Raw genomic sequence first — 18,700 nt, 5'->3', positions numbered from 1 at the left:
TCTCTCAAAAATAATCTTTTAAAAAGTGTTTTCTATTAACCAGGAACACTCTCCTGTCCATTCCTATATGCAAACTTCCTACAAATGGCTGGTCCAGGAAGAATACGCTCCATTGAAAGTAAGTAATAATGAGGATGATAATAATAATTATTATATATTGCAGAAACAAATAAAATGGAAAAGGTATTTTTTAAATGACACATGAACACCATGAGGAAAAAATGTCACCGGGGGGTAAAAGAAGATAAAAATACTGTCACAAATAAGATAAACTTTTTAACCAAACATATTGCCTAAGAAAGTTTTCGGAGGAAAAAAGGCAGTTGCCTCTACTTAAAGAATGCTCAATAAAAGAATAAAAAAACTGTAGAAAAATATAGTGAGACAATAGAGATCATTGCTTGAGTTGAAGGAGCCCAGAAAGAAGTTAAGGGAAAAAATTAAATCATTTGCAGAAATGAAGACAGAGTATGGGGAACTGAAAATAGGATTGACAGAAGTGAACATGAAACATACTAAAGAAAGTTTAAAGGGATTACAAGAAAAATAATAAACATAGGAAATAGGTAAAAGAAAAAAAGAAACAAAGTAATAGAATAAAAATATATTAAATACATAGTTTAAGAAATAATCATTGAAATACAATAAGATTAGAACCTTCAAATTGAAAGACATACTTTATGTCATGAAAAAACATCACAGTATAATGGTCGCCAAAACATATCTCAGAAATATTCGAGAATTCAGACATAAAAAATAGGCAGGCAAAAAGAACAATATGCCTATAAAAAGCAAACCTGAAGTGAGAAGGTAGTAGGGAAATGTCTACAAAATACTCAAGAAAAAGGAGCATGACAAAAAAATATCACCCTAGCCTAGATGACACAATCAATAAATAACTAACCAAAATTTTAAGAAGGAAAAGAAGTTGGTAAATGATGTAAGTAGCTGATTTGAACATCTTTTATGGTTAAGGGGAAAGATTCTCATTTGGAATTAGTAAATTACTTGGTACAAAAATAGGTATATTTAAAGTACGACTACAATGTATACTTTACCATATAGACTCTTTTTTCAAGTTTACTTTAAATTCCAGTTAGTTTAAATACAGCATAATATTAGTTTCAAGTGTACAATATAGTGACTTAACCCTTCCATACAACACCTGGTGATCATCACAGCCAGTGCCCTCCTTAATCCCCATCACCTATTTCTCCAATTCCCCACCCACCTCCCCTCTGCAACCATCAGTTTGTTCTCTATAGTTAAGAGTCTGTTTCTTGGTTTAACCCTTCCCCTCTTTTCCCCTTTGCTCATTTGTCTTGTTTCTTAAATTCCACATATGAGTGAAGTCATTAGCATGTATATTCTTAGTGTATACATCTACACTAACAGAAAAAACATATCTAATAAAATCATTGGTGGATAACGAATAAAGGAAGGAAGAATGAATAGATATATACAAATTCCATTATTATCCATGGGAGAGACTCATAGTTACATATAAAAAAATATGTCTTCCACTTTTGAAATAGTAACTGCTATGGGAACTGGCCTCCTATCACAAACAGCTAAAATTTTAGACAAAAGATGTATTATAAACATATGGTAACTACAAGCATGTGGTACTCTTCTAAGACTAGACAAACAGATCAGTGGAACAGAGTAAGACATGGCAACAGATCTATGCATATGTGGACATTCAGTATATGACAGAGGTGGCCCCGAAGACCACTGAGTAAAGAGAGCCTTTTCAATAAATATGTCTAGGACGATTGAGTGTCACTATGGCAGGGGAGGATGAAAGGAATGGGGAGGAATGAGACTGGCCCCTTCTCTCACACTCTGCACAAAACAGACTCAAAAAGCCTAAAACCTAGAAGACATCAATGGACACTAATGACCTTCAGGTAGCAAAGGTTTTACACTTAAGTTTACAAATAAGATACAGAAAGGAATAGTCATAAAGGTAACACTGATAAACTCAATTTCTATTTAGCAAGACACCATAAAACAGTATATGAAGACAAACCATGGACTTTTTACAACACATTCAACTGACAGAGATGCAGTTTATGAGATTTTATGAGAAACATTTTAACCCATAAGAAAAAACCAACAAATCAAAAGAAAAATGGGAAAAAGTAACGGAACAAGATTTTTTAAAATAGGAAATCCAGGAGCACCTGGGTGGCTCAGTCGATTAAGCATCCAGCTCTTGATTTTGGCTCAGCTCATGATCTCAAGGTTTATGTGGTTGAGCCCCGTGTCAGGCTCTACTGAGCCTGCTTGGGATTCTCTTTCCCTCTCTCTGCCCCTCTCTCACATATGGTCGCTCTCTGTCTCTCTCTCTCTCAAAATAAATACACTTAAAAAAATAAAGAGGAAATCCAAATGGCTAAGAAGCATATAAGAGATTCAATGACATCAATAATCAGAAAAATGCAAATTTAAAAATTTTAAATACTGAATCTCAAGAAAAAGGAGCACAAATTTACAATTTTAACAACTTCAAGTGCTGAAGAGGCTGTGAAACAATAAAACTTCATTCCCTGAAAGCTTCAGTGTGAATTAGTGCCAACCTTGGAATGATTCGGCATTAATGAGAAGTTTAAAGTATACCTAGTTCATGAACCGGAAAACTCTCTCCTTGGTATACACTCTAGAGAACCTCTTGCACACATACACAAAAGGAGATATGCACAGTAGTGCTGACACAGCCCTAAAGTGAAAACAACTTAAGTGTCCATCAAGAAGAGAATAAATGCTGCATGTTGTATTCCTAAAATGGTTCACCATACATTAGTGAAAATAAATGAGATACAGTAATCTGTAACAGCATGTAAAAAATTTGCAAGCAGTGTTGAGCAAAACAGGGCACAGAAACTACATATAGTATATTTTAATTTATATATATTTTTAAATAGGCACCAATAATTCTCTATCAGTCTTGATGGTAAACCTACAGAGAAAAGCATGGAAATCATTACCACAAAACTAAATCTGACAGTTAACACTGGAGGGTGAACAAGAGTGTTCCAACTGGGAGGAAACAAGGTGAGAGTGGGGGTAACTACTGAGTGCTGACAATATTCTACTCTATGACTTGAGTAGTGCTGACACAGGTTTAACTTTATAATTATTCATCACATCATAACATATTTCCATTTACTCATTGGTCTCTTTCAGTCTGTCATGGTGGGTTTGACTTGTAATTTATTTTTGTGCTCTCTTGAGCATGGGAACATTTGCGGGGTGAGTGCAGATCTTCAGATGTGCAGGATGCACTCATTCACCAGACCCTCCTTGCTCTGTGAACACAAATAGGGCAGAGGGTGTGTGTCTGGAGTTGCAGGTCTGGAACCTGGGAGCAATGTTCAAGACTCCATTCCTGGGGTATAAGTAGGGAGAAGGAGGTGGGACCAATTGGGAATTAAGGCCCCAAGCTTCCCATGCATGTTCCATTAGACTTACTTATAAACCACAAATTTAAAGGTAAATTACTTAGAAGTTCAAGACAATGACCAGAGAGCACTAATCCCCAAAAGCTGATCCCCTTCTGAGGGCAAAGTCCTATGTGACTGCAGGGTCACATGCCCCTAAAGCCAGCTCAGTACCATATGTCTATGTTTTCTGCACGCCTCTGCATGTATTTTATATTGTGTATGTGAATGTGTGAATGGAGGAAGGAAGAAAAACAAAAAACAGATCATGCTTCTATTTCTTGCTTCAAGTCCCTGAGTAGGTCAGGTCTGAGCAGAGGAAATAAGATTTGAAGTGATCATGCCATTAACTTTTCAAACTGTCTATCTGACTGAAGCTTATTTACCAGAATGTTCATATATCTGAATGTAGACCTGTATGTTTAAAGAATGTTTTATAAATTAAAATATTAAATATTTATAATTAAGATCATGGGCAATTAATTCCACAGCATGCTAAGCAATTTAACATAATTGTCCTTGGCTATAATCTTGATGCCAACAACCTCCTACTCTGATTCTAGTTCCTTCCTTTCCACTCACTTTAACTGAAAAAAATGTTATGTTTGGTGGGGCAACTCAAAATCTAATAAAAGTGGATATAAATAGATTAAGTCATCTAATATAGGGAAATTCAGATTTCAGAAGGGGAATGGGATAGTAGGAAACCAAGTAGGTGCTCTAGCTTTGTTACACACATTTAGTTCTCTCACAGTAACACTGAAAGGCACATATAAATGTCTCATTCCTACCGAAGAACATTGAGGTTAAGAAGGGTAAATACCCTTACCAAGGTCATCCCTCTAGTAAGTGGCTATATATAGTCCAGTCAGACTACAAACTTCTACAACCTTCCTGTGCTATCTTATTTCTTCTTTCCTTTAAACATTTACTGTCGATTTACAATGTGCCAAGCATAATCATAGAAATGAGCGATCAATATCCACTGGAGCCCAAAATCCAAGTCCGCGATCTCAGTATGGTCATATGTGGCTCTGAGCGCTTGAAGTGTTGCTAGTATGCCTTGAGATGTGCTGCCTGTTAAATTATACTCCAGATTTTAAAGATGTAGTAAGAAAAAAGGATACAGAATATTTTTATTCTAATACTTTAGAATATTACTTATATTCTAATATTGGTAATATTTTACTAATATTTATTCATATTTATTACATATTAAATAATGAATTCTAAATATATTAGGTTAAGTTCAGTATGTTTAAAATGTATTTCATCTGTTTCTCTTGTTTTATATAGTTACTATAAAATCTATTTTTTTAAGTGTATTCATTTTTTAGAGACAGGGGGGAGGGCAGAGAGAGAGAGAGAAAGAGAATCTTAAGTGAAGAATCCCACTGTGAGATCACGACCTAAGTCAAAATCAAGAGTTGAAGGCTTAACCAACTAAGACACCCTGGTATCCTAGAAAATTTAAATTATAAATACATCTTGTATTTTATTTTTATTAACATCAATGGTCTATGATCCCCTTTCAATCTTGCTTCAGGATATATAAATGAATTACCTACTTGTAATGTTTAAATGTTATATTTCAAGATTATTTTGAATAATAAATATCTGTAATCCACTGTAGAATGTATCTCCCTGCCACCATCAAAATTTATAGATGATATATTCAATTTCTTGAAATTTTAGACATTTTCTTAACTAATTAGCTAAATCCTGTTGGTTTTCCTTTTCCTGACAGAGTGTATAAGTGAAGAGAGAAATACCTGGATTCAAGATACAGGTATTCTTTTAATGGAATAAAGAGAGCTTTACACATTCCTCAAGTATCTCTGAGAGATTTAATATCATAGAATGCATTTGTCCCAGAATGAAAATTTTTGATTGTTTAGAATTTGGTACACTAAAAATACTTTTTACATTTTCCTGAAGATGATGAGGCAAGGTTCATTTTCAGACAAAAAACTTGTGTCTTTACAAAATATCTATTAATGTTGAGCAGTGGGGAATAATGCAAGAAAACTTCCTTTCCTATTATTTTGTTACATACTGAAAAAGTAATACAAACTAACTTATAATTCAGTATAAGTGCTAACACTCTAAAATTGCATATGATGTAACATTGATAAACTTGGAAGACTAACTGAAAATGTAATTCTAAAGAATATGTACAGTAGTGAGAAACACCATATTTAAACTACATGGTATCAGATGGAGAAAAACTCAAAAATCATACAAATTTACACTCTCTTTTAGTTCATAACATTTTATGTACTACAAAATACTCACATTATAAGCCCATCCTATACTGAAACACTCTGTTTTGTCATGAAATATAGCCTTAAAATATCCCAATTTTAGGGACACCTGGCTGGCTCACTCAGTAGAGCATGCTACTCTTGGTAGCAAGTTCAAGCCCCACTTTGGGTGTAGAGCTTACTTAAAAAAAGAAAAGACATGGAACAAAATATCCCAATTTTATATTTAAAGAGGAAAATATTCATAGATACATATAAGACAATATGAACCTATATAAAGCAATATAATAAAATGCAACAAGAACTGGGAATCAGAAAATTTTTGAAATTTGAGCTACCTGCAAACTTTTTAGTATTTAGTTTCTTCATACCAACAATGAGAAAAGTTAGATCAGCTTTGCCTGAAAATCCCGTAAGAATCAAGGATAGAACATATAAAAAGAAACTTACCAGTAAGGAGTGATACAAATTATGTTATTAGTATACTAAAAACAAATTTATTCTACTACTTTGTTAAAACATCTTTCAATTAATGTTTTTAGTAGCCATTGTGGCAAAAAAAAATTTAAATATCCTAAATTTCAACTTTTTCAAATCCTTTTTTAGAATTGCCTTGGTATAAAATAATAACTAACATTGCATCAATAAATGAAAATGTTTATGAGAAATTACTTGGTTATTGCAGTAGATTTAGGGGAGATAGAGGACCACAGAAATAAAAAGGCAAGTAGCAACAGTTTAAATGTACATGAGGCCAGCATCATCTCCCTCTCACTGCAGCTGTTGTAATATAGTGGATTCCTGAATAAAATTTAATCTATTAAGAATGTATAGAATTTATTGTTTTGGGAGAAGAACAAGCATCTTATGAAAGGCAGCAAAAAGGGAGCCAAGAAGAAAGTGTTTGATCCATTTTCCAAGAAAGATTAGTATGATATGAAACCACCAGATACATTCAATTTAAGAAATATTAGAAAAACACTAGTCACCAGAACTCAAGAAACCAAAATCACACCTAATGTCCTCAAGGGTCATGTTTTTAAAGTGAACCTTGCTGGTCTGCAGAATAGTGAAATTGTATTTAGGAAATTCAAGCTAATTACTGAGGATGTTCAGGGCAAAAACTACCTAATTTCCATGGCATGGATCTTACCCATGAGAAAATGTACTTCATGGTCAAAAAAGGGCAGACCATGATTGAAGCTCATGCTGATATCAAGACTACCAATGGTTATTTGTTTTGTCTGCTTGTGTTGGTCTTATAAATAACTAAATACATACATACATACATACATACATACATACATACATAAAATCAACAATCAGATTCAGAAGACCTCTTATGCTCAGCACCAACAGGTCCTCCAGATTCAGGAAAAAAAAAAAAAAGATAAAAATGATGACCCAAAAAGTGGAGACTAACAACTTGAAAGAAGTGGTCAATAAACTGATTCTAGAAAGCATCAGAAAAGACATTGGAAAGACTTGTCACTTTATTTAGCCACCCTCTGATGTCTTTGTTAGAAAAGTAGAAATGTTGAAGAAGCCCAAGTCTGAATTGGAAAAGCTCATGGAGCTTCACAGTGAAAGATAACAGTTCTGGAAAAGCTACTGGGGATGAGAACAGTGCTCACATTGAACGAGCTGATGGATATGAGCCACCAGTCCAAGAATCTGTTTAAAATTCAGACATTTAATGGTGACGAATAAAAAATCTTATTTGTGATTTTTTTAAAAAAACAATGTATTATTTTTAAAAATCTACTTTTTGCTTCCAAAGTGCGTTGAAAATACCTCCCTACCCGCTTCCCTTCCTATCTTCAGCTGGCTTCACACTCTGTCAAAAGGCAGGAACAAAGAACATGGTTATTCCTCCACGCTACTGAATGCTGTGCACTGAATTGTGCTCCCTGCAAATTCTTATGTTGAAGGCCTACCCCGAGGGTGATGATATTTGGAGATGGAGTCTTTGGCAATCAGGTTTAAATGAAGTCATGAGGGTGGGGCCCTCATGATGAGATTAGTGCCCCTGTAAGAAGAGACCAGAGAGCTCTCTCTCTCTGAATGTGCCCTGTCAGAAAAAGCCATGTGACAAAACAGCCAGAAGGCAGCTGTTTGCAAGCCTGGAAGATGGCTTTCATCAGAGCCCAGCAACAGGGCTCTGATCTCAGACTTTCAGCCTCCAGAACTGTGAGAAATTATTCCTGTTGTTTCAGCCACCCAGATATGGCATTTGGTTATAGAACCCAAGCTGACTGGTACCTGAATAACATCTCAGGGGCAAGTGAAGAAGCGGGAGAGTCAGCTGCCCTGGGAAATGGGGGAGAATTCCCTGTACTCATTGAGAGAAAATGGATGCTCATTACAATTAATGAAAGAAAATTATTACATTAGACTTAACTAGAAAAAAAAGCTTTAAGAATTGCCACCAGGGGCACCTGGGTGGCTCAGTCGGTTGAGCGTCTGGCTTTGGCTCAGGTCATGATCTCACGGTTCGTGGGTTCGAGCCCCGCGTTGGGCTCTGTGCTGACAGCTCGGAGCCTGGAGCCTATTTCAGATTCTGTGTCTCTGACTCTCTCTGACCCTCCCCTGCTCGTGCTCTCTGTCTCTCAAAAATAAATAAAAAAACATAAAAAAAAAGAATTGCCACCAGGTTTTAAAAAGATGCAAAGGAACAAAACTGAAAGGAAATAAACCAAGTTGTTAAGCACGGCTGTGAGAGGGTGGTGGCATTAATGGACAAGTTTTTTTTTTCTTTCTTTCCAAATTGTTCTTTAATACGATTGTATGTATCTTTATAACTGAAAAAAAAAATGAAACCTAACATTTGGCTACTGATCTCAATACAAAAGTCTAACAGCAAAGTTTTGTTTATTTTCAGTTATCTTCACAGGGGAACAAAAGCTACTTGTAAAGCATTTTTTGAGTTTCCGTGTGTCTACCATTCTATTGGCTATTTTTTTTTTTAAGTAGAATTTGTGCTCAGAGAAAAGCCCAGTGTGGGGCTTGAACTCACAACCCTGAGATCAAGACCCGAGCTGAGATCGAGAGTCAGACACTTAACCAACTCAGCCATCCAGGTGTCCCTCTATTGGATATTTTTAAAGGATAACTGCTGTCCTCCCAAAATTCATCCATTTTATTGAGAGAAGATTCCATCACAGTAACTGATAATATTACCATATATAACAGTATTTAGAAAATGGTCATCACAATGAGAAAACGCTCAAGTAAAATCAAATAACAAATAGTAGGGACTCAAAGTGCTCACTCAGAGCTGGCCAACATGAAGAGCTGGAAAATATAATGATTACTAGAAATTCATGAAATAGAGAGCACTGCACTATAAAGAAAACCAGAATGCCAGAAGTTGTTTCTTTTAAAAAAACAATAAAGTTGACAGACATTCAGTGCAACTGACCCAAGAGAAAAAGGAAGGAAAGGAGGGATAGAGAGAAAACCTAAATAATTAATATAGAAAATTAAAAAGGAGACAAGAGTACAAATTATTATGGACAACTTCATGGCAATACTTTTGACAATTTAGACATATTTCTATATTACATAACTTATAAACACTGACATAAGATTAAAATAGTTTCCTCAGTTCCAATTTTATTAAAGACATTTAATCTGTGATTTTAAAATTCCATATAAAGAAATTCTCAGGCCAAGTGGTATCACTAATGATTTTCCCCAATATTTAAGAAAAAAAAATAGCACAATCTTACAGAAATTCTTCAAGACAAATGAAAAAAGTGGGAATAGTTTCCAACTTATTGTATAATGTTCATTACCTCAATGCCAAATCCTGACAAGAACATTATAAACAAGGAAAATTATAAGACATATCTCTTTTCAAAATGAGTTTAAAAATCCTCAACAGAGTATTAGCAAATTAAATTCAAGTTTGGTTTATTCCAAGGTTTATTCCAACTTTACTGAAGGTTAGTTTCACATGTGAACATCAATCAGCATAATTCACTACATTAATAACACAAAAGAGAGAAATGACACAATCATCTTGAGATAAGAATAAAATCATCTGATAAAATTCAACATTGACTCATGATAAAACCTCTTAGATAAGTATGAACTTCTTAAATAATATAGATAGGCTTTAACAGATATTATACATTATACTTTATGCTAATATACATAATAATTCCTTCTGAGATAGAAAATGAGAAGGCTGCTCACCACCTTTGTGTTAAACTGTGCAGGGGGCTAACAAATGCAACAAGGGAAGAAAAAATCAAGGAATAGGAAGAAAAATACATAAACTGTCATCATTCATGGACAACATGATGATGTATTTAGAAAATCTAGAAAGATCAACAAATAGGATTAACTACTAGAAATAATGTTAATTTATAAAGTCTATAAGATGTAAGGTCCATATAAAAAGATTGACTATATCTCTATGTTGCAGAAACTGGGGTGAGGATAAAATAAAATTTTAAATAGGATTTAAAGTACCATCAAGAACATCAAACGCACAGAAATAAATCTAAAAATATATGTAGAAACTATAAAATATTATTGAGACTTCACAAAGGTCTAAATAAAAGGAAGGACATATCATGCACATCTGCAGTTCATTTTGAAAATTTGTAAGTTTTTTGCAATTCTGGATATCTGCCTGGGGACAAGCAAATCTAAAGAAACATCATCTTTATAAAATAATGACAATTATGGCATTACTTGTGAGATTACAGTTAAAAAAAGACAAAATTGGAATAATGAACAATGATAGTAAAAATTTCAGATCAGAGGAAGAGCAGACCTCCAGTACTTCATTTTATTGTCCCAAAGAGGGTAATATTTTTATTCAATTTTGCCATATTTAAATCAATATAATTTGTTTATCAAAGACACACTTAAAGGAAGTGACAAGACTAGTCACAATACAACAGAGGATTAATATCAAGAATTTAATAGAACTCCAAATCTAGGAATGTAGGGGGGAAGCAAAGAGACAGGATTTGGCAAGTGCACATAAATAGATGTCCGTTGCTATCAATATTATTAAATAAATAAAAGAGGGCAACTCATGAACAAGTGATGATAATGCATCATGACAAAAATTAATCTATTAATCTAATTCTGGATCCCTGAGACTTAATAAATATATTCATATATTATATGTTTATATATATGTATATGTATATGTTTGATTGAAAGGAAAAGGGACAGAAGTGATACAAATTTTTTCTTGTTTATTTGCTTTAACTAAGAAAGCTCTAAGCTACCAGGAATAGGTATGAGCCCTAAAAATCAACTATTCTAAATAATATCAAACCCTTGTGGAATCAGACTTTCTGATGTTTTCCTAGTTTTATTATTTTTATGCTTTCCTGCTAGTTCAGCCAAGTTTTTAGTCTTATATTTTAATATTTAACTAACATTTTTAGGTGTTCTGTACTCAAAAGTCTTTCCTCACACACGTTGTTCACCATGTTCTCAGAAACACACATTCTCTCTCTCTCTCTCTCTCATTCACACACACACACACACACACACACACACACACACGCACTCACGCATGTATAGAGGATGTATTTTTTCTTTCAGCTGTATTTTTTATTTAAAACGAAAACAGCATATTTGAGGGGAACCTGAGTGGCTCAGTCGGTTAAGTGTTCAACTTTGGCTCAGCTCATGATCTGCCAGTTCATGGGTGCAAGCCCTGCATTGGGCTCTGTGCTGACAGCTCAGAGCCTGGAGCCTGCTTCAGATTCTGTCTCCCTCAATCTCTGCCCCTCCCCTACTCACACTTGGTCTTTCTCCCTCTCTCTCAAAAGTAATTAAAAACATTTTTAAAAAATATTTAAAGAGCGTATTTGAGCTCCATGGGTAAAAATGTTTATTCTAATAAATTAGATAAATTTCTTCATTAAATAGAAAAAATAAATATGCAAACTGGTACCACTCTTTTAGAAAATAAAATGGTATCTTCACTCATACAGTGAGTACATCCTATGTGCCAAGAATGATTCTGGATCTAAGGGATTAAATGGTGAATAAATCAGTCAAAACTATCTGTCTTCATGGATTTTACATTCTAGCAGGAGGAGGCAGACAAAGTCAGATAAATGAAAGAAGCAACATATGCTGAGATCTCAAATGTTAGAGATCAAAGTAAAGCAAGAGATGTAACACCACAGGCAGGTATGGTTGCTGCTATAAAAAAACTGGCCCGAAATGACCTCATAGGTAAGGAGGCATTTGGACAACGCCCAAAAGTGGTCAAAGAGTAATGCCTATGATATCTAAGGGAAGGGGCTTTCTAGGCAAAGGGAATAACACCTACAAAGTTCCTGAATTGGACATGTTAGGTTTGAAATGCCTGTTAAAAAGTCAAGTAGACATGCTGATTAAGCAGTTGAATGTGAGATGGAATTCAGGAGAATAACCAGGCTGGAAATATGTTTGGAGTCATCAGCATATAAATGATATTTAAAGCCACAGCTTGGATAAAATTACCAAGGGAATGAGTATAGCTAGAGAAGAAATTCAAAAACTTAAGGCCAGTACTCACTTCGGCAGCATATACACCAAAAATTTAAGGCCAGGCCTTTATGAGTACTCGCATCCCAAAACTCTTAGCAGGGATTTAAAAATATTGTTAGAATTTAGAAGGTGATCTGGTTGAATAGTAGTGCTCTTCAACATCAGGTTTTAGAAATATTTCAAAGGTATAACTATTAGAGAATATATGTAGTATGATGGAAAGCAACATCATTTAAGGAGAAGGGCCCAAGGAATGTAGAAGCCAATGAATCAGAGAACTTATTTATTTGGACACCTCAATCAGTTATTACAAGACTAATGCTAGAGAAAGTCACAAGAGCCCAGGGGCTAAATTCTTAAGATATGAGAAAATGGATGCAAATCAACAGATAACTGTAAGAAGAAGAGATAATGGAGGATCTCATTTGATGACATGGGATTCAAAGCTGGGTCTATCTTAGAGAAGAGGAAGGGAGAATGGTCTGGAAGAAGCATGTGGAATAAGATCACTTCTCCATCTCCAATCCCAGACAGGCGAGGTGTGGGAGAGATAACCATCACCATATGAGACAACAGCAGGAAAAGAAATGTCCTCAGGGCTGGAGACAGAGCACAGATTTCAGTGAGACCAAGAGATGAAGGGAACACTTAGCAGAGGGTAAAGATTTAGGGCTTTTGCTAGTTACTGGTTATGATTTCAGGGAGAAGAGTAAACAGTTTCTAGGAGCAAAAAGGGTAATGGATAAGGTCATAAAAAAAGGCATATAGAATTAGAGAGAGAGGAAGCAAAGCTTTGGTGATAAGAAGTGACCTGGAAGTCCTAGGTGTCCTGTGGACACTGATATAGACAGGTAATACTTAATGAGATTCATCCCAAGAGTCTCAGGGCTGTGAACCCGCCAAGTCAAGTGAGGTAAGCAATCTTGCTAAGAGGAAAGGCTGGGGGTTGATCCACTTTTCTCCGGTCAATGATTATGTACAGAGATTTTAGTATTTGAGAAGCAGCCCTTCAGGACAAGGAAATATTCTAACCTTTTGTTCTTTTCATGGAAGATAATTTCATTCTTTCCTTGAAGATTACAGATGATGAAACTAAAGCCCAGAGAACTGAAGGAACTCACACCAGACTACACACAGAGCTGGATCTCATGTAGAGCAAGGTGGACTTTTTGGACACATTTCCCTTCTTCTCAGAAGTTTATTTGGAGGGGCGCCTGGGTGGCTCAGTCAGTTGAGCGTCCGGCTTCAGCTCAGGTCATGATCTCACGGTTCGTGGGTTCGAGCCCCATGTCAGGCTCTGTGCTGCCAGCTAGCTCAGAGTCTGAAGTCTGCTTCAGATTCTGTGTCTCTCTTTCTCTCTGATCCTCCCCTGCTCATGCTGTCTCTCTCTCTCAAATATAAATTTAAAAAACATTAAAAAAAATTTTTTTAACTTTATTTTGAAAAACTATTAAAGAGCTCCTACCATGAGCCTATTCCCTTAGAATCATAAATATGGAGGTAAAGCTCTGAAATGACTGCTAAAAGGGGTGCTTGAGGAATATCAATTTCACTGTGACTTATCAAATTCATTTAAATAGCAGAATAAACAGGCAGATTCAAGGTCTAGAGCAGGATGCTAACAATGATAATGACAAAAATAGTTGAATCCAGGAAAGGTCACCGTGATTGTGTTTACACAATAACAATAAAGCTCACTTCCTGAGTTCCGTGTTGTGATAGGGTTGAGTGTGTGTTAAAGAAGTAGATCTTGTGCTTTAAGAAATATATCCTTCAGGATACGGTCAGAGCTAGGTCACCAAATACCACATTCTCAAGTCTATATATGCTTTACTATTTATATCTAGGGAACTGAAGTTAATAGTAAGAGCTCAATTTTATTAAGCACCAGGATGTATGTTATACACATTATAAGCACAATCCAAAAACTTCGAAATTGGTATTGTTATTATTCCCCATGTAGTCAATGAGGATACTAAATCATAGTCACTTGGATGAGGTTTCCCAGCTAGAAACCAGCAGAGCCAGAACTCTAACCTCATTAGAGCAACTCAAACAACTTCAGGGCCCTCACTACTGTGCTATAACGCAGGCCCCCCCTTACCTGCAGTTTCATGTTATGTGGTTTCAATTACCCAGGGCCAACCAGGATCCAGAAGCAGATGATCCTCCTTCTAACACATTGTCAGAAGATAAGTAGAAGCCTAATGCTTTCATAGTGTCTATGTCATTCACCTCACTTCATCTCATCAATAGGCCTTTTATCATTTCACATCATCACAGGAAGAAGGTGGGTATAGTACAGTAAAATATTTTGAGAGAGAACACATCCATGTAACTTTAATTATAGTATATTGTCATAATTGTTTTATTATTGGTTATTGTTAATCTCTTACTAATTTATAAATTAAACTTTACCATAGGTACATATGTATAAGAACACACACAATACATATAGGTTTTGGTACTATCTGCAGTTTCAGTCACCCACTGAGGGTCTTGGTACGTGTCCTCCAGAGATAAAGGGAAACTATTGTACCACTTTATATGCAAGACTTTAAGTAGCATAAAGTATATATATTTCTAAATATATATAACATATAATTACATATCATACATAATAATATATATGTCTAATGACTAGAAATCATGACTTTATCCTAACTCCCATGTTCTAATTTCCTTTTCTTTTTCCTTGAATAAGAATAATTTAAAGGAAGGAGAAATAAGATAAAAACAGGGAGGAAGGCAAACCATAAGAGACTCTTACGTACAGAGAACAAGCTGAGGGTTTGTAGAGGAGAGGTGGTGGGGGGGTAATGGGTTAAGTGGGCAATGGGCATTAAGGAGGGCACTTTGAGGGAGGAGCAGTGGGTGTCATATGTAAGAGATGAATCGCTGGGTTCTACTCCTGAAACCAACACTACACTGGATGTTAACTAACTTGAATGTAAATTTTAAAAAAGAATAACTTATTTATTCTAAAAAAGAATTGGGCAATTTTAAGAGTCCAGTAAATTACCATATACCCCTGAGGAAACCACAAGGTCTGCATTCTCCATAATTTAAGCTACATTCTCTTATTAAATAGACTTCAGTGACTGTTTCCAACTTTCAGTGAAGCTAAAAAACCGTGTTAATAGTGGTGTGCAGAAAAAGCATTGTTGGACAAATTTATAGACTAAAGCTGTAAAATGAACTAAAAAATTAACATGAATTTGAAAAAATATTCAGAAAGTATTGATTATTTTTCACCCAAGACACAAAGCCAGGACCACACCTAGGTTATTTAAAAAGGAAATCAACATTTTTCACACTTCTCTAATGGCTTATATAAAGTAAGTTGCTGACCACAAGCTTTCAGATATTCCTGCCTTTACTAAAATAAAAACATTTTTTAAAAAGCTGCTATAATAAAAGAGTGGTTTGGCTGAAAACAAAACAAAATAAAACAAAAAATCATGTAAAACAAAGCGATGATAGAATTTCCATTCTTATTTTATTAAAATACATTTCATTTTAAGGAAAAAAGAACAAGCTACCCTATAGCATTTGGAAATAATATTTTATTGAAAATTTATATACTTTCAGCATGTTTAACCTTCTAAGTCCCCATGAATTTATATGAGTATTGAGAGACTTATACCATAAAACTAATAATCTGCCCAACAATTTGGTTTTAAAGCATATAAATGAAATGTATAACATTTTACTTATTTTTATGGTATCTCTGCAGTCTACACATAATCAGTGTAAACCAGTGTAAAAGAAAAGTGTCCAGTGGCAGTTTTTGGCAGGTATATATTCAGTGTTGTTATTTCACCAAATTCATCTTTTTCTTTTAGCCTATTATCCAGAAACAGACATACAGATACATATGGCAAAATATTTCACTTGGGTGGCTTCTTTTAATTTGTCTTCATTCATTCATTTATTCATTCAAAGAATGCTTATTAATGCCTATTATGTGCCAGTGACTGTGATACGGCAGGGAGGGAGTCTTTCCTTCCCCTGAAGTTATCATGGCTCTAGCAGTAAATATGCCAAATATTTCAACAGAACATTTCTGCATGGACAGAACCTTTAGCAACCCTCCAAACACATCCGGAAGGTGACTGCCCATTCTGCCAGCCTTCAACTCACAATTTCACAATTGAGACTCTCTCAGTAAACATTTCAGAAGGATTTTCTGTCTTTCTTTAGCACTATAAAAAAAAACAGTGGTCGGGGTGTCTGGGTGGTTCAGTGAGCATCTGACTTCAGCTCAGGTCATGATCTCACAGTTCATAGGTTCGAGCCCCGCGTTGGGCTCTGTGCTGACCGCTAGCTCAGAGCCTGGAGCCTGCTTCAGACCCTGTGTCACTTTCTTTCTCTGCCCTTCCCCTGTTCATACTCTATCTCTCTCTGCCTCTCAAAAATAAATGTAAAAAAATGTTTTTTAATTTAAAAAAAAATCAGTGATCAAGACCCTGTAGAGTGAGTTCCATGTATATGGAAAAAGACTTAAATTTCTACATTCAGAGTGAAACCATGAGAATTACTGACCACTTTAATGAACTAAGAAGCGGCTCTACAAGGAGACAAACCATGTGATTTACCTGAGCTTGTTGGTGTTTGAAAACAGATTTTTATCAATGCTTAGTATGATTCTGAATAAACTCTAAATAACATAGAACTTTCACTTAGGAGGTAGTTACGGGCTGCAAAACCTCAGCCTTCTCCATGATCAGATTTCAAGATTATACTATTTCACCCATTAAATCCTATGCTTTATGAAGAATTTTTGACAGCATTTACTTCTTCATATACATATTCAATTCTAGACTCAGTTGAGACCCACACATTCTTTACACTACCAGGGACCTCAAACTGCCTGATCAAGCCTTAAAAGAATTTAAGCTATGGATCAACATCCAAAAATTTTAAACAGACATGTGTTCAAGTTTAAACAGCATGTGTTCAGGATTCTGACATTATATTCACAAATATTTAAAGTATTGGTGAATACTGGTTGGATTAATGAAAATGTGATACTTGAGCCTCCATTTAATGCTTGAATTCCTTATAATAATCAAAACAGAGAAACACTGGTGAAATTGCAGCTGGATAAAGGAAATTTTATAAAATAATGTCTTAAGAATGCAAGAAGAAGCTTCTGCAAATTTTCAATATCAATAAAGTCCCACTCTACAAGAAGAGTTTTCTCTTAATGACAGCCTGAAGCATAAGAACATGACTAACAAGTTTAAAAAGAGGAAAACTACAAAATAGTTTCTTTGGATCAATAGTCCCCTAGGTCTGGCTTTAAGCAACTCACCAAGTTCCAGAGAGTTAGTTTCTCAATCACCCTTAAGGGACCTTAAAGAATCATCTATATTTTCTTTGGAAGAATTATGTATTTTTGTAAAACAATAATAACTCAAGTACAGAGGAATTTATAAAAATATAAGAAATTTATGCTTATAATTTCCTAAAACCCTCAATATTCACACACATTAAAAACATTCAGTCTGCTAGAGGGAGGGAGGCAAACTATAAGAGACTCTTAAATACAAAGAACAAACTGAGTGTTGATGGGGAATGGAGGAGAGGGGAAAGTGGGTGATGGGCATTGAGGAGGGCACTTGTTGGGTTGAGCACTGGGTGTTGTATCAAAGCCAATTTGACAATAAAATATAATTTTAAAAAACCCAAAAACATCCAATCTGGGGCACCTGGGTGGCTCAGTTGATTAAGCATCTGACCTCAGCCTAGGTCATGATCTCACCATTCCCCCAAATTCAAGCCCTGCTCCAGGCTCTGTGCTGAGAGTTCAGAGCCTGGAGCCTGTTTTGGATTCTGTATCTCCCTCTCTCTCTGTCTGCCCCTCCCCCACTCAAGCTCTCTCTCACTTTCTCTCTCAAAAATAAATATTTTTAAAAAATCTAATCTCTCAAGTTCATATAAAAGAGATTATGCAAATGAATTATTAGTAGTCGTTTCTGAAATCTCTTTTATCTTTTGACACAGTATTTAAAGGAAATACTAGCTGTTTGACACTGCATTTTAAATGAATGTGAAATAATGAAAGTCATTGCATTGCTATTAACTTATGAATGAGACTCACCATGTTCTTTCAGAAGTCCCATGGAAGAGGAAGTCATGGGTCCTAAGAGCAAGTCAAGGTTGATGATGGGGATGACATATGGTGAAACCAACAATCTGTTTCCAAAATGTAAAGGTAGAGATTTGAGTGATTTATAATCCCTATTTTGTAATACAAACACTCAAGAATGTTGTTATAGTATTAGATGCTAATCACAAAGAAAAAACCACTGTCTCCTATCAGTAGAGACTACGCATGTTGTACCTTCAGCACCCTGCAGTAGACCTTCTGCAAACATTATTAAATATGTTCATATGTAATTATATTATTACATATAAATATATAATATTTATCTAATGAAGACAAAAATAATACCAAATTTTTCTGGCTCTGAG

General features: G+C 35.1%; 1 protein-coding gene across 1 annotated transcript in view; it reads right to left on the bottom strand.

The window, feature by feature from the left end:
* IQCM (IQ motif containing M) overlaps window positions 1-18,700 on the bottom strand; it is a 426,883-nt gene that overhangs the window by 286,493 nt on the left and 121,690 nt on the right. The window contains exon 6 of the mRNA XM_029954957.1: window positions 18,327-18,421. Within this exon, the coding sequence (XP_029810817.1) occupies window positions 18,327-18,421 (95 nt within the window). The remainder of the gene's footprint in view (window positions 1-18,326; window positions 18,422-18,700) is intronic.

This window comes from Suricata suricatta, chromosome 1, assembly GCF_006229205.1.
Source record: "Suricata suricatta isolate VVHF042 chromosome 1, meerkat_22Aug2017_6uvM2_HiC, whole genome shotgun sequence".
NCBI lineage: Eukaryota > Metazoa > Chordata > Mammalia > Carnivora > Herpestidae > Suricata > Suricata suricatta.
This window is presented reverse-complemented; position numbering and strand designations above follow the sequence as displayed.